Source organism: Zonotrichia leucophrys, chromosome 22 (assembly GCF_028769735.1).
Source record: "Zonotrichia leucophrys gambelii isolate GWCS_2022_RI chromosome 22, RI_Zleu_2.0, whole genome shotgun sequence".
Lineage (NCBI taxonomy): Eukaryota > Metazoa > Chordata > Aves > Passeriformes > Passerellidae > Zonotrichia > Zonotrichia leucophrys.
The window spans coordinates 5,016,196-5,032,158 of NC_088191.1; the positions used below are offsets into that span (position 1 = coordinate 5,016,196).

Consider the following 15,963-nt stretch of genomic DNA (forward strand, 5'->3'; position numbering starts at 1 on the left):
CCCGGCTTTGGCCCGCCTCCTCACTGCCCATTGGGCAGAGACGCGGCACAGCGCGGCGCTGATTGGCCGTGGGGCCTGCCCGTCAGCGCCCGCCCCTTCCGGGTGTCGGCGCGGCGGCGGGCGCAGCATGAGGCGGGTGACGCTGTTCGTCAACGGCAGCGCCCGCAACGGGAAGGTGAGGCTGGGCCGGGCCGGGCCGGGGCCGCTCCCGCGGGGCCCTGCCCGCCCTCCCGCAGCTCCCGGGGCACCGGGCCGGGCCGGCGGGAGCGGGGCGCGGGGTCCCCCTCAGTGCCGGTGCAGGGAATCGCGACAGGCGCGGTCTGTCACGCTCGGTGCCCTGAGGGAGCCGCGTCCGGCCGCTCGTGCCGGGCACCGCTGCGGGATGAGGGCTCTGCGGGGACACGGACCCTGCGTGCGGGTACCCGGGCAATAATCGCATTGAATTGTTTAAACCTCGCTAAAATCGCCTCAGGACTGAAAATAGCGATTCAGAGGCCCAGCAGTGCTTGTCCAGCAGTGGAAAAGGCTCTGGGGTGCAGTTCCACAGAGATACCGTGATCCTGATGTGTCCATCACATTCTGAGTGTAGATGTTGATGTGACTGTGCTTTAATGTGTATTAATTGTTAATTCCATTAATTCTGCCCATGATCCCGCTATTTCCAGCCGGGCGGGAGTGCAGGGGTTCCTGTGGATGCATTTCAGCCTTGCAGTTCTGCTGAATTGTGTCTGTGATCCTGATTTTCCATCCACATCCTGAGGGCAGACAGCTCATGAGCCTCTCCTCTAATCCTTGGTTTTAGAGAGGGAAGTACATTTGAAACAGAGCAAGTAGCAATATTTCTTTAGAGAAATAAATTACCGAATTATATTCCTACAGCCCCAGCCTTTATTCCCTCCCTGCTGTTGCAGTGAGTTTGGTGGCAGCTGTGCAAGTCACCCTGGTTTTCCTTTCCCTTCTTTCCTGGTCGAGATCCAAATGGATTTTGCTCCTCCTGATAGCCCTGCTCAATGTGAAGGGGCAGAACTTTTGGAGCACAGTTCCTGGCTTTGTTTTTCTTCACAGCCTGCTCTTCTCTCCTCCCCAGGTCGTGGCTGTGTATGGGACTCTCTCAGATCTGCTCTCTGTGGCCAGCAACAAGCTTGGGATCAAAGCCACCAGCGTTTACAACGGGAAGGGGGGGCTCATTGATGATATTGCTTTGATTAGGTGAGGATCAGCCAGGAAAAGGCAAATCAGGCCTCTGGATTAAGGGACTGACCTGTTAATCCCCCTTAATCCATACCCAGTGCTTTCCCTAAAACCAGATGTGATCATTTCCAGCCAGGGTGCCCAAATGTCCTTTCATGTCTTTTTAACTTCAAACCATTTATTGACTCAGCACTTGATACAAGCTGTGTCTGAGGCCTTCTCACCTCCTCCTGTGTTGGTTCAGGGCAATGTTTGTGCCATGAAATCCCCCCTGTTTCAGTCAGCCCTGCAATGGGGGTTTTCTGTAAAGGAGACAAATTCTGGCAGTACTTTGGCTTCACAGAATGGCCCCAGACTGGGGAGAGCAGCAGCTATTGTGTAAGAATTAATTGATTACACAAGTGGTCCCTACCTGGCTGCTGCAGATAAAATCTGGTGAAGTCAGTCCATTCCAATCCATTAGAACCTGCAAAATACTGAGAAAAATCAGAAGTTCCAGCTGATGGCCACTGGTCATAATTTACCTGAAAGAGTCAGGAGAGGTTCCACAGTCAATTAGATGAAGAATAAATTCTGATTAACCTTCTTTTTCTCTTCCCTCTGCCCCTCCTGTCTCAGGGATGATGATGTTTTGTTTGTCTGTGAAGGGGAGCCCTTCATTGGTGAGTCTCTAATTCTTATCTTGAACCTTTTATTTATTAGAGTTTCTTTTGCTTTCATATAAACTTAAGATTTTATTTTGTGGTGTTTTCAGAAGATACCTCTTTGTAATTAAAGAATATTAACAGTTTTCCCTGTAATTGCTTGCTTTATTCTCTGCAGACCCTCAGACTGATGGGAGAGCTCAGGAGGAGCTGACAGGGTCCCACACAGACTGGCTGACTCTCAATGTGGGAGGCAGATATTTCACCACCACCCGGTAAAAATGGTCTTCAAAAACTTCCAAAACTTCCTTTCAATAAAGCAAAACACCTTAAAAATGTATTTTAAAATGTACCTTAAAAATACCTTAAAAAAATACCTTAAAAAGTAACTTAGTATGAAGCAGGAGGTCTTTGACTCCTGCAGCTTTCTCTGTATTTCGTATTTGCCACCACAGTTTTGCAAGAAATTAATTCTCAAACATTTACAGATGAAAGAAAAGTAAAGTTGGGCTGCTTTTGTTTCCTAGGAGCACTTTGGTTAACAAAGAGCCTGACAGTATGTTGGCACACATGTTCAAAGACAAAGGTGAGTATGTTGAGATGAACTTGATTATTTTTAAGTAATAAATGAGCAAAGTAGGCAAAAGTCACTGCCAGGATGAGGCTCTTGTTCATACAGTAAAATATCCAGAGTATGTTAAAGTACCAGAGCAGAACAGGGAATAATTTTTTAAAGCTTTATTTCTCTCTATCATCTCACCACCTGATGTTGATCATCTGTCTCACAGGCTGCAAACACAGCTCCCATCCACTGTGGGTACTTTGGGTCCTTTGTTTGTGTATTTGATTTGAGGTTTTCATCTTGTTGCATCTTCTGAGTTTTGTCAGCAGAGCCAAAGAGCAAAGTGCACGAGGGAGCCTTGGGGAGACAGTCAGAATAAAATTTCAGTGCTGCTTTTATCCTAGCCAGGATTCTTTTGTATGAGGTGCAAATTCAGTTATTCAGAGCAGGAACAAGTTCATTTTAAGCTGATTTTTCCCCCCACTCCTCTTTTCCTTCCTTCTCTCTCCGAACCACCCTTCCAAGTGGAATGTTTGCTATTCCAGTGCCTTTGGTAGTAAAAAACTCTGAAAACTGAAGCAAATGCTCTTCTATTACTACATCAAAAGTAATTTTATATATATATATGTTGTGGAAACAGATGCTTGGGGGAATAAGCAAGATCCTAGAGGAGCTTTCCTCATTGACCGCAGTCCCGAGTATTTTGAGCCCATTTTGAACTATTTGCGGCACGGACAGCTCATTGTAAATGATGGCATTAATTTGCTAGGTAGGTATTACCTGTCTGACATCTCCTGAATTCATTATTCCTCCTTGGAATTAAAGCTTTGTGTGTAAATGATGGCATTCATTTGCTAGGTAGGTATTACCTGTTTGACATCTGAATTAATTTTTCCTCCTTGGAATTAAAGCTCTGCCCGTGGTGAGGCCAGGGGGGCTTTGTGTGCTCTTCCCCGTGGTTGGGAGTTTTCCTTTGGTGGATTTATTCTCAGAGTGCAGCTCCATGTGCTTGCTTTAATGAGGATAGGCTGGTTATTTCTCTTTGGAGCATTAAAAATCCATACTGGATTAATATCTGGAATGCTGGAGTTGATCTCTTTAACCTAATGCTGCTGTTTGAAATGTTGTGTCTGAGTTGTGTTTTTCCTTTTAGCTGCAAGCAAACTGTTTCTCTCTCCCCAGTTACCTCCAGTAGAATGTGTGTGTGTTCTCCAGTAAGGGGAGAGAAGGGTGCTGCTCTCTGGCCCAGCAATTCCCTGCATTAACCAGCCCTGCTTTGTTCCTAGGGGTTCTGGAAGAAGCCAGGTTTTTTGGGATCGACTCCCTCATTGAACACCTGGAAGTTGCTATTAAGGTACCTTGCTGTGTGTGAGCCATGGTGGTGGTGCTCTGGCAGGGAATGTGAAACTCAGAGCTGTGAGCTGTAACTGAGAGCTGTAACTGAGAGCTGTAACTCAGAGCTGTAACTGAGAGCTGTGAGCTGTAACTGAGAGCTGTAACTCAGCTGTGAGCTGTAACTGAGAGCTGTGAGCTGTAACTCAGAGCTGGTAGCTGTAACTGAGAGCTGAGAGCTGTGAGCTGTAACTGAGAGCTGTGAGCTGTAACTGTGAGCTGTAACTCAGAGCTGGTAGCTGTAACTGAGAGCTGTAACTGAGAGCTGTAACTCAGAGCTGTAACTGAGAGCTGTAACTCAGAGCTGTATCTCAGAGCTGTAACTGAGAGCTGTGAGCTGTAACTGAGAGCTGTGAGCTGTAACTGAGAGCTGTAACTCAGAGCTGTAACTCAGCTGTTAGCTGTAACTCAGAGGTGGTAGTTGTAACTCAGTGCTGTGAGCTGTAACTCAGAGTTGTGAGGTGTAACTCAGCTGTTAGCTGTAACTCAGAGTTGAGCTGTAACTCGGAGCTGTAACTCAGAGCTGTAACTGAGAGCTGTGAGCTGTAACTCAGAGCTGGTAGCTGTAACTCAGAGCTGTGAGCTGTAACTCAGAGCTGTAACTCAGAGCCAGTAGCTGTAACTGAGAGCTGTCAGCTGTAACTCGGTTCTGTCAGCCCTAACTCAGAGCTGTCCCTGTCCCCCGTGCCCAGAACTCGCAGCCAGCCGAGGATCACTCTCCCATCTCTCGGAAGGAGTTTGTCCGGTTCCTGCTGGCCACGCCCACCAAGTCCGAGCTGCGCTGCCAGGTGAGGGAGCTCAGCCTCTGTCTGTCAGCAAAACTGCAGGAATTGTTTCCTGACACCCGACCCACCCCTGCCCTCTTACAGTTTAAAACCACAACCTGTTTTAAGGAAATACCAAACCTTGGGAGCTTTGCATTTCCATGTCATGTTGTTATGTAATAGATGAAATGATCTTGTGGGTGTTTATATAGGGCCATGGAATGGTTGGGGTGGAAGGGACCTTAAGGATAATCTTGTTCCAATCTGCCATGGGCAGGGACACCTCCCACTGTCCCAGGTGCTCCAGCCTGGCCTTGGATGCTTCCAGGGATGGGGCAGCCTCAGCTGCTCTGGGAATTCCATCCCAGCCCCTTCCCACCCTCAGAGGTGGGAAACCTGATCTCCAAATCCCTTGCCCCTTGTCCTGGCATTCTCTGTCCATATAAAAGTCTCTCCCATCTTTTTCTCAGCCCCTTTAAGGTCCTGGTTGTGTGTCAATACATTGTTTATCTGTATAGATTTATACACACAACTGCCCAGACGTGTTTCTTGTAATTCTTTTGTGTCCAGAGCTCCCCCTTCCCCTCTGTGACCACTTTGGGGGTGTCCACTGCTCTTGCAGGGGCTGAATTTCAGTGGGGCCGACCTTTCCCGCCTGGATCTTCGCTACATCAACTTCAAGATGGCCAACCTGAGCCGCTGCAACCTGGCCCATGCCAACCTGTGCTGTGCCAACCTGGAGAGAGCTGACCTGTCTGGCTCCGTGCTGGATGTAAGGCTGCTGCACCCTGGGCAGCCTGGGCTGCCTGCACTTGTCTCCTGAAACAGGAATTGGAACAAAAAAATCAGCTTCCCAATGTTTTCTGTGATTGTTGCACTCAGAGCACTCCCACACTCCCTCACAGTAACGGGGGGGTTGTGCTTTGGGGGTTCAGTGCAGAATTGAAATCTGTGTTCTGCTGATTTCTGTGTTTATCAACACCCTTGTGACTCACATCCTGTGTCTGCAGTGTGCCAACCTGCAGGGGGTGAAGATGTTGTGTTCCAACGCAGAGGGAGCATCCCTGAAGGGCTGCAACTTTGAAGATCCATCAGGCCTTAAAGCTAATTTGGAAGGTAAGTGTTGGTTTGTTAATTATTCCCTGGAATCAGCCCTGTGCCTGCACATTTATGTGTTTGGACAGTCCCTGGGAAGAGCCCACAGCTCTGGGCTGGTTCTGCCAAACAATCCTTGAATTCCCAGTTGTGCCTTGGCCTCTCCCAGTTTGCCCAGTGTCAGATCCCAGCACATCCTCTGGCTGCCCTGGGGGCTCAGAGACCCTGGCCCAGAGCCCCAGACCCTGTGCCTTTGATTTTAACCCATGGAGAAAATGACCAGCCTTGTGTGAGGATTCACAAGCCATGAGAGTTTAACTAGAATGAGAGTTAGTTTGTTACAAGATAGAAAAGCAGAATTTTGGGGTTTTAGATTGGAGGTTCAGAAGCCAAGATGGAGGGATTTGGGCATGCCCTGTCCTTCTTCTTGGCCTCCATCTTCTGGGTGATGGTGGCACTTTTGGATTGGTTTAGAGTAGAGACAGACTGTCTAACATAGGTGATAGGTGTTGGAAAATTACTGTAAATAAAGTACAGGTAGTTCTTGGTATAAAAAGATAACACCACCCTGAGGTGGTCAGTGTGCCACGGACCCACTTGCTAGACAGACTCAGCAGGTCAGGAAAGAATGTTCTAGCTAACAGAAAATAAAACCACAACAAACCAAAACAAACCTTGGAAACCACAGCTGAGGAATCCTGACTCCTCCTCCTGTCTCGGGCTGGCAAAAAGAGACTTTGTGACACCTGGGGGTGACCCCAGCACCCAGCTCTGGGGGAGCCTCTCCTGGAGCTGCTGCACTCCTGCCTGGTTCCCTCAGGCCTCTGTGGGTGTTGCAGGTGCCAACCTGAAGGGAGTGGACATGGAGGGCAGCCAGATGACCGGCATCAACCTGAGAGTGGCCACGCTGAAAAACGCCAAGCTCAAGAACTGCAACCTGCGAGGGGCCACACTGGCAGGGACTGACCTGGAGGTGGGCACAAATACCAGCTGTTTCCTAGGCATTGATATTGTGGGGGCATGGGATGGGAGAAAATAGAGTGCAGAAGGTAATCTCAGCCCTGGGGAGTTGCAGCTGCACTGATTATCAAAGATTAGGAGCAGGCCACAGCTGTGTCTGATACGGATGAGATATGAAAGAGTGGGTTGGGTGGGTGAGGAGCTGCTGGAGTTTGTGTGCTGTGCTGTGAAGGAGTCAGTTCTGTGAGGAGCTGCCCATGAGAAATCACCAAGAAGGTGTGCAACATTTGCAATAAGATGACAACAATATGTAAATATAATGTGTACCCATATTATGTATGTGTACAAAAAGATGGGAATTCAGGGGGTTGCTGGCTTTTCTCCAGCTGCAAAGTTAAATGGAGTTATGGGAAGTGGAGTCAAACTTTGAGCAGAGTTCTGTCTCTATTCAGTTAACATTGTTTTTCCTTCCCCCTTCAGAATTGTGATCTGTCAGGTTGTGACCTGCAAGAAGCAAATCTGAGGGGATCCAACGTGAAAGGAGCCATCTTTGAGGAGATGCTGACACCCCTGCACATGTCCCAGAGTGTCAGATAGGGGCAGAGGATGCTGGAGAGGAAGGAATCAGACATTCATCGTGACTTGCTTCACCTCCTCCCCTTCCTGAGTTACAGTCATGGTTATTAGCCACCTTACATTTGCAGTAGTGCCTAGGTAAACTCTTTTTGATCACTTTTGGGGAGGGAATTTTTGTTTTCAGAGGTTTGTACCTCTGTGAGCAGAGTGAGGAAGTGGGCTGGTGCTGGAATCAGAGAGTGGCTGGTTTGGGGGGGAAAGGTTCAGTGGTTTCATTGTTTAGCATTGCCTCACTTTGGAATGCATTTTAATTTATAAAGCACAATATATGCAATTCTATTTATTAAATCTGTAGCTGCAATATGAATAGAAGATGTTACTCCTGTACAGTAGCAACCAAGTTGAGGTTTACAGGTGTATTTCCAGTCTGGATCCGTGCCAGGGGGGCTCAGTGTCCCCAGGGGGTGCTCAGGGCTCTGCTGGGGTGGAAGCTGATGGGAACATCCCTGCTCACAAATTGGATATCTTGAATTAATCCTCTCCAAATGAGCGTGGAGGTGCACTGTCAGTCACAGCTGGTGACACAAATCCTGCTTTCACGTGTCCTGACCACTCCAGGCTGCAGCTGCTGCAGTTTTCACCCTTTGTGGTGAATTCAGTGCAGAGAGGAAAGTCCAGAGCTGGCACCAAAGCAGAGGGAGGCAGAGGGGCCCTCCCCTCACCCCCTCAGCAGGTGAACATTTCCCTGTTTCCCTCCATGCTCTATGCAAAGCCTCCCTGACAGCTCCCTGGGCGTTTCCCAGCTGGGTCTCCTCCTGTGTTTGGGCTGCTCCAGGTGCTGCAAAATCCTCGTGCCTGGGGCCAGGAGCCCTCCCTGCCCTCCCACGGCTGCTGGGCCTGGCACAGAGCAGCTCTGGGCAGGCAGGGCCTCAGCCCTGCTGTGGATGAGGAGCTGCTCCCTGCAGGGCCCACGGAGTTCTCAGCTCACACCACCTTTATTTTACACACAATCAAAAAGCACATGAAGAAACTATACCAAAAAAAAAAAGAAAAAAGGTGCATCAAGAACTTACCTCAGATGCTTAAACCACCCCAAAGTTAAAACTAACCTTGAATTTAAGGAAATCAAGCTGTTACTGTAGAAATACAAAGGAGGAATAAGAACCAGTGGAGTTCCACAGGTCTCCGGGGGTTGTCTCTCCCTTGCAGTGCAATTTCTGTCGTCTTGTCTCAGTTGTTGTTACACAAATGCTGCTTTGCCCCCAGGCTGGGAGGATCAGAGGTGGTTGAGGGTCAGCAGAGGATGTGTTGGGGGAATTGCAGGATTTTCCCTCCTTTTCTAGTTGGTTTGACTCAGGTGAGTGATGTGAACTTTCAAGGCTCAAAATCCCAGAGCCACGAGGTTCAGAACTGGGATCATTTCCTGCAGATCCCTCTGGATCAAGCTCTAGGACAACACAATATCCTTGGAGAAATGACCTGTAAATTCCAGGGAAATATTCCAGTGTGACTTTGGAGTCCTTTCTCACACCTCATGGCTTTCAGTGGGAATGTTGTGTCTGTTGCAGTAGGAGAAGATTCCTAGGGCTAGAGAAACAAATGAATTATTTTTCTTTATCATATTTTGTAGCTGGCAGAAGTAAAACTATTGTATGGAAAAAAAATATATATATATATCTATTTTCATAATCACTGTGTATAAAATCTCTTTGAACTTTCACTGAAGCACTATGGAATAATCACAGCATGTGGCACCATCATTCACAGCTGGATTTTTGGTACCTCTTTTGCCAGGACAGAGCTGTGGCAAGAGCCCTGTGCAGAATTTGCAGGTTCCAGCTAATTTAAGTTGCATTAATAAAAAGTGTGAAAGAAGAAAATGGCTTGGTTGTCTTCATTTTAATAAAACCCCCAAATCTTACCTGGTTTGTGTGAGAAGAACAAGAATTTTTTAGTTTTAAGTATAAAATACCTGTTGGAAAAACAGCTGTGCTTGTGGGAGTTCTGAGCCATTAACTGGGGAATTGCATGGGGTTGGTTTTGGTTTGTCATTCCTCCCCAAGACTTCTCAGCCTTTTTGTCCCCACCCTTCATATTGGCTTAATAAAACAGTTGGAGGCAGAATAGTCAGAGAATTGTGGAATATCCTGAGCTGGAAGGGCCCCAAGGATCATAAAATCCAATTCCTGTGGGAGCACCAGAAACCTGGGGAGAAAAAGTTGTTGGGAGCTGTTGAGGGCAGTGCTCAGAGCCAGGGTGAGCGGTGCTCAGTGAGCTGCAGTTACTGGGCAGAGCTCGGTAAATGCCCAAACCAGCCCTGCTTTACCTTTAAATAACCCTCACGTTTGCAAGGCTCAGCAGGAAGGAGGCTCCAAACACAGGAGAACCCCTGGGTGGCTCCACGTGCCTGCAGGAGGAGCGGGAACATTCCTGCTCTGGATCCACCATTGCTGCTCTGGATCCACCTTTGCTGCTCTGAGCCCAACTGTGCTGCTCTGGATCCACCATTGCTGCTCTGAACCCCACATTCCTATTTTGGACCCACCATTCCTGCTCTGAACCCATCATTGCTGCTCTGGATCCACCATTGCTGCTCTGAACCCCACATTCCTATTTTGGACCCACCATTCCTGCTCTGAACCCATCATTGCTGCTCTGAGCCCCACGTTCCTGCTCTGAACCCACCATTCCTGCTCTGGATCCACCATTGCTGTTCTGGATCCAGTTCTAAACCCCACATTGCTGCTCTGAACCCCACATTCCTGTTCTGGATCCACCATTCCTGCTCTGAACCCACCATTCCTGGTTTGAACCCCACATTCCAGTTCTGAGCCCACCATTCCTGCCCTAAAACCCACATTCCTGCTCTGGATCCACCATTGCTGCTCTGAACCCACCATTCCTTCTCTGAACCACACAGTTCTGCTCTGAGCCCACCATTCCTGCTCTGGATCCACCATTGCTGCTCTGAGCCCATCACTGCTGCTGTGAACCCCACAGTTTGCTCTGAGCCCCACATTCCTGCTCTGGATCCACCTTTCCTGCTCTGAACCCAACTGTGCTGCTCTGAGCCCCACGTTCCTGCTCTGAACCCACCATTCCTGCTCTGGATCCACCATTGCTGTTCTAAACCCCACATTGCTGCTCTGAACCCCACATTCCTGTTCTGGATCCACCATTCCTGCTCGGAACCCAACTGTTCTGCTCTGAACCCCATTCCTGGTTTGAACCCCACATTCCAGTTCTGAGCCCACCATTCCTGCCCTAAAACCCACATTCCTGCTCTGGATCCACCATTGCTGCTCTGAACCCACCATTCCTGCTCTGGATCCACCATTGCTGCTCTGAACCCACCATTCCTTCTCTGAACCACACAGTTCTGCTCTGAGCCCACCATTGCTGCTCTGGATCCACTATTGCTGCTCTGAACCCCACAGTTTGCTCTGAACCCCACGTTCCTGCCCTGAACCCCACAGTTTGCTCTGAACCCCACGTTCCTGCCCTGAACCCAGCTGCTGTCACAGCTTGAGCAGCTGAGCTGGAGCTGCCCCTGCCAGGAGTGGGAGGAGCCCTGGGGCAGGAAGGGTGACTCTGCTGAGTCACCAAATCCTCCCTGAATTTTTGACTCACTGAATTACTGAATTACTTTAATCCATTAAAGCTCCAAGAGGCCATGGGATGTTTGGAGAACAGGGAACACGAGACATTCAGTGCACAGCAAGGCAGGGGAGCAGCCAGGTGGGGAAAAATACAATTTCTGCAGTCCAAAGTACTGAATTGAGCTCCTGCATGCCAACAAGTCTATAAACCTGCAGTGCACAAACCCTGAGAGACTGAAAAATAGGGAAACATGGAATGGTTTGGGTTGGAAGAGGCCTTAGGGATCATTTCCATCAACTCCATCCCCAAAACCTCCCACTGTCCCAGGCTGCTCCAAGCCCTGTCCAGCCTGGCCTTGGACATTTCCAGGGATCCAGGGGCAGCCCCAGCTGCTCTGGGAACTCCATCCCAGCCCCTCCCCACCCTCACAGGGAAGGAATTTGTCCTGATATAAACCCCAATTCTATATTTCTTTCTGACTCTGTTGTCAGTTTAAACCCATTCCCCCTTGTCCCTGTCACTTCCAGAAAGGATTTGGGGATCCTGTTCACACCAGATTCCATTGTGCCTGCAAAGTTCATTTACAATCATGGGCTCACCCAGGTTAATCCCACCTGGCATTTTACAGAGCAAGGAACACCAAGGCACCTGAAGTTAAATGTTGACAGGAGGATTTCAAGCTGCTCTGGGCCCTGGTGCTCCTGTTTGAGCTCTCAAGGGTTGTTTCCTTCATGCCTGACACAAATGGAATGGGCAGGAGGTGCTGCCTGGATTCCCCATCCCTGGGAGTGCCCAAGCCAGGCTGGATGGGCCTTGGAGCACCCTGGGGTACGGGAAGGTTCTCTGTCCAAGGCAGGGTGGAAATAAATTAATTTAAGGTCTTTTCCAGCCCAAAACATTCCAGGATTCCTGAAGACTGAGCTCAATTCCTCACCCATTTCCCACCCTCAACAGATTCAGACTGACCCAAGAACTTTTACTGAAGGAACCAGAACTCAGTGACAGAAAAGCTCCTGTATTTCCCTGCAGGATCATCTGGATCCCAATGTGGGATTTACAACCTCTTAAAAGCAAAGCTGTTACTTTTATGACTTTTAGAGAAAAGAGCTGGATTTAATTGCTGCACCAGGGTGTCCCAATTATGGGCTTTGCTTGTGCTGCATGACAGCCACTGTAACAGGAGCACCAAAATTGAGCCTGGGAGGGAGAAATGGAAAAGTCTCCTGCTGGGGACGGGGTGGCATTGGGGCTCTTGGCTATAAAAAGTGAGGTGGGAGCACATTTAGAGACATTTTCCAGAGGAGAAGAGCTGGAGTTGCTCCACAACCTCTCAGGCAGCAGGTAATGTGCTGGAACAGCATCCCACATTCCCTTTTTATTTATCCAGTGCTTCCAGATGCTCCTATTAAAAAAAAAAAAAAAAAAAATTAGAAGAGACTGCAAAGGGCAGGTTTTAAGAGCAGGGACATCAGAGCAGAAACCAGCTGAACACATCTGCCAAGCACCACCAGGGAATGCAACCTTTGAGGTCCACACATGCCTGCAGCTCAGAAATCCTAATTTAGATCTGCAGCCAAATTTTTCAGATGTCCAATCTCTTTCAAGTGAGCTAATCCAGACTCTGAGAGGCTGCAAATCCAGCTGGGGCTCCTGGCCAGGAGGGGCAGGGTGGGATTTTTGGGGTGTCTGTGCAGGGCCAGGAGCTGGAATTCCACGGTCCTTGGGAGCCCCTTCCAGCTCAGCACATTCCATGCCAGAAATGCCTCATTTCCCCCCTCTGCAAGGTACAGCAGGAGCTGCAGGGCCTTTGTGAGCAGGCTTTTGGTGGTTTTGGTGTATTTTTGGTGTATTTTTGGTGTGTTTTTGGTGTGTTTTTGGTGTGTTTTTGTCTCCCCAGATGGAGAAGCCCCAGAGGATGGTGGCCGCTGCCCTGCTGTGTGTGCTGGCCGTGGGGCTGGGCCTGGCCCAGCACTGGTCCTATGGGCTCCAGCCAGGGGGCAAGAGGAGCACCCAGGTCCTGCTGGGGCCATTCCAGGAGGTGGGTCCTGGGCTGGGAAACAGCCCTGGCCTGCAAAAAGCGCAGCCAAAAAGGAGGCAAAGGCTTCTCTCTGCAGCTGTCCCTGTGTCTGTCCCCAGACACCCCCAGGTCTGGGGATGAACACATTGGCTGGAGGAGGATTTGGGAAAACGGGTGAGGTGACATTTGTCAGCCTGGCACAGAGAACAGCACATTGCAGAAATAAAACTATTGTGTGGAGAAAAATACACGTTTTCATAATCACTGTGAGTAAAATCTCTTTGAACTTTCACTGAATAAATTGGGCAGCCAGCTCCAAGGGACAGATAGAGCTCTGAGGTCCAGGTTAAATCCGATTTCATCCTCTCCCTATATTCCAGCCTTCTGATGGGTTATTTGATGACAATTCCTCCACTTCCCTTAACATTTTGGCAATTGGCAGGTGGTGGATGGTCAGCAATTAAATGGCAAAGCACATGTGGAAGGTTGTGGTGGTTTCCCAGCAGTGGTTTCCCCCTCTTTTCCAATCAATATTTCATGTCTTCCTCCTCATTTCAGCATCCTGGGGCTCGTGAGGAGAAGGTGAATGCCAGGTGTGCAGTGCAACCCTCCACCACACAATTGCAGTGCTGGAGTTCCATCTCCATCTGTACCTGGGGTTGCTTTTGGCAGAAAAATCTCCTTTCTCCCTTCCTGAAGGTTCCTCGTGTCACTTTTCCAATCCAGATTCCAAAAGAAATGGAAAACTTAGAGGAGGTGCAGCAGAGTGAGTGCCCAGGCTCGTACCAGAATTCCAGGATCAGGGATCTGAAGGAAGCCATGGTGAGTAAATGTGGTTTTTCTGTCACCACTATGGGAAAATCTGCAGGAGATCCCTGAGGGGAGGGGAAAAAGGGGGTGGAGGAGCACGAGGGAGTGAAGTTTAGCTCAGATGAAGAAATATCGGCTCTGATCTTATTGTGGAATCCCAGGATGGTTTGGGTGGGAAGGGACCTAAAATCCACCTTGTGCCATGGGCAGGGCCATCTCCCACTGGAGCAAAATCACCTGCACCGCTCCCTCCCTGTCACCTGCACCGCTCCCAGGTCCCTCCCTGGGCACTCCCAGCACAGGATCCCTCATTCCAGAGCCCCCCTGGCTGTGACATTTCCTGCCTCAGTTAACCCAGACCGAGCCCAGCCCTGCCCGGAGCCACAGCACCCCCGGCTCTGCCCCAGGGCTGTCCCTGCCCCACATCTGTCCCTGCCCCACATCTGTCCCTGTCCCTGTTCCTGTCCCAGGGCTGTCCCTGCCCAGCCCCCACCAGCTGTCTGTCCCTGTCCCTGTTCCTGTCCCAGGGCTGTCCCTGTCCCAGAACTCTCCCTATCCCAGGTCTGTCCCTGTCCCTGTGCCTGTCCCAGGTCTGTCCCTTGTCCCAGGGCTGTCCCAGCTGCTGTCCCCTACCCCTGTCCCTGTCCCTGGTCTGTCCCTGTCCCTGTACCTGAGCAGTCCCTGTCCCTGAGCTGTCCCTGTCCTTGTCCCTGTCCCTGGTCTGTCCCTGTCCCTGGTCTGTCCCTGTCCCTGATCTGTCCCTGTCCCCGTCCCTGATCTGTCCCCGTCCCTGATCTGTCCCTGTCCCTGTCCTGTCCCTGATCTGTCCCTGTCCCAGGTCTGTCCCTGTCCCTGATCTGTCCCCGTCCCTGATCTGTCCCTGTCCCTGTCCTGTCCCTGATCTGTCCCTGTCCCTGGTCTGTCCCTGTCCCTGATCTGTCCCTGTCCCTGGTCTGTCCCTGTCCCTGTCCCGTCCCAGCTGCTGCAGGGCACAGCCAGATGGCAGCCGCTGCTCCCAGGGTCCCCGGGCTGGAAATGCATTTCCATCGAGCTGCTCCCAGCACAGAGCTCCCAGCTGGGCTCCCCCACACTCTGGGAGCTCTCTCGGGCAAAGCTGTGCCTTTCCATTAACCCAGCAGCGCCGTGATGGGGCCAGATGGGCTCCATTTCCCGGCAGTGCCCCTGGGCCCCCCCAGAGCTCAAAGCTGAGGCCAAACCCCAAAGCTCTCGGGGCTCCCTGAGGAGCCAGGCCTGGAAAAGGCTCAGGGAATCAGGAGCAGCAATGCAGAGCCCGAATTCCACTGGATTTTCATGCAGACACTACCTAAATAAATATGATTTCAGCTCATCTTTAATCCTATTTGTACTGAACATGTTTTGGAATCAGGGCCCATGATTCTGAGCAGCACTGAACAGTGAAGAGCCAGCAGCAGTAATTTGCTATGGTTTAGTATTTTATTTTTACTGATGTTAGGCAGGAAAACACAGCAGGATAATCCCCAGGATATCTGGAATTATCCTCCCTGGCTCACTGAGGGAACTTGGCCTGTGTTGGCAGAGCTGAAAGGACCAAACCCCACCAGGTCCTGAGGTTTGCTCAGGAACTTCTCATTTCTTGCTGCTCAATAACACTGCAAACAAATGAGCTTTTCCCACACCCAGATTTTCCAACCCAACACATTCCTGTGTTGCTACAGGAATATTAAACAGGGGAAAAAAGGGGAGTGGCTGGAAATGTTCCACCCCATGGAAAAGTCCAGTTACCATCATTTCCTGGGGAAGGTGGGAGGGAGGCAGCACAAATTCCCCTCCCTGAGGCGCCCCAGGGAACAAAGCCCCGGACATTCACCCAGCTCATCCCCATCCAAAGCACCCCAGGGCTTCACCTCCGTGCTGTTTTAGCACCTGAAAATTCCATCTTCAAAGTCACTTCTGCCCTTTAAACCCAGGATTTGGTGTGGTTACAGGAGAGGCTGGTGGAGGGAGAAGGCAGAAGAAAGAAGGTTTAAAAATACCCAAAGTGAAATGGGGCCAGAGTGAGGTTTCAAAACTGTGTTAAAATAAATTCCTCCTCAAATGGTCTTTGCTTGGATCAATATGTGAATAAATATTCTGACATGGCATTAAAACAGTGGAAAATTGTTGTGTGGATTATTTGATTTGTGTAGAAGAGAACACATCCAGCCCAGAGTGGAGCAGCAGGGAAGGGTCTGCTCTGGGCCCTGCAGGGACAATTTGGATGTGACAATTTTTGTTTCACGTGTCCATGGCCTCATCACTCCCCTCGGGGTGAAACAGGAGGAAACTCTGCTAAAAGAATAAATTCTGCTAAAAGAATAAATTCCCTTTGGG

At 49.9% G+C, this 15,963-nt stretch overlaps 2 protein-coding genes across 4 annotated transcripts; both read left to right on the top strand.

Annotated features, from left to right (window-relative positions):
- The first annotated feature begins 61 nt into the window (after positions 1 to 61).
- Positions 62 to 9,064, top strand: KCTD9 (potassium channel tetramerization domain containing 9). 2 transcript variants are annotated; one of them, XM_064731054.1, is made up of 12 exons: positions 62 to 175; positions 1,088 to 1,209; positions 1,810 to 1,853; positions 2,014 to 2,110; positions 2,363 to 2,421; positions 3,038 to 3,166; positions 3,684 to 3,751; positions 4,482 to 4,577; positions 5,176 to 5,325; positions 5,564 to 5,669; positions 6,488 to 6,621; positions 7,089 to 9,064. In XM_064731054.1, exons 1-12 carry the CDS (start codon positions 128 to 130, stop codon positions 7,203 to 7,205), a joined length of 1,170 nt encoding a protein of 389 aa, XP_064587124.1. In that variant the 5' UTR covers positions 62 to 127; the 3' UTR covers positions 7,206 to 9,064. The 2 variants fall into 2 exon arrangements, with proteins under 2 accessions (XP_064587124.1, XP_064587125.1); XM_064731055.1 differs by lacking the exon at positions 3,038 to 3,166 and having other exon boundaries at positions 63 to 175.
- Positions 9,065 to 12,099: 3,035 nt separating this feature from the next.
- Positions 12,100 to 15,727, top strand: GNRH1 (gonadotropin releasing hormone 1). 2 transcript variants are annotated; one of them, XM_064730970.1, is made up of 4 exons: positions 12,100 to 12,125; positions 12,682 to 12,822; positions 13,501 to 13,623; positions 15,579 to 15,727. In XM_064730970.1, the coding sequence occupies exons 2-4, from the start codon at positions 12,682 to 12,684 to the stop codon at positions 15,618 to 15,620; spliced, it is 306 nt and encodes a 101-aa protein (XP_064587040.1). In that variant the 5' UTR covers positions 12,100 to 12,125; the 3' UTR covers positions 15,621 to 15,727. The 2 variants fall into 2 exon arrangements, with proteins under 2 accessions (XP_064587040.1, XP_064587042.1); XM_064730972.1 differs by having other exon boundaries at positions 13,528 to 13,623.
- Positions 15,728 to 15,963: the final 236 nt, after the last annotated feature.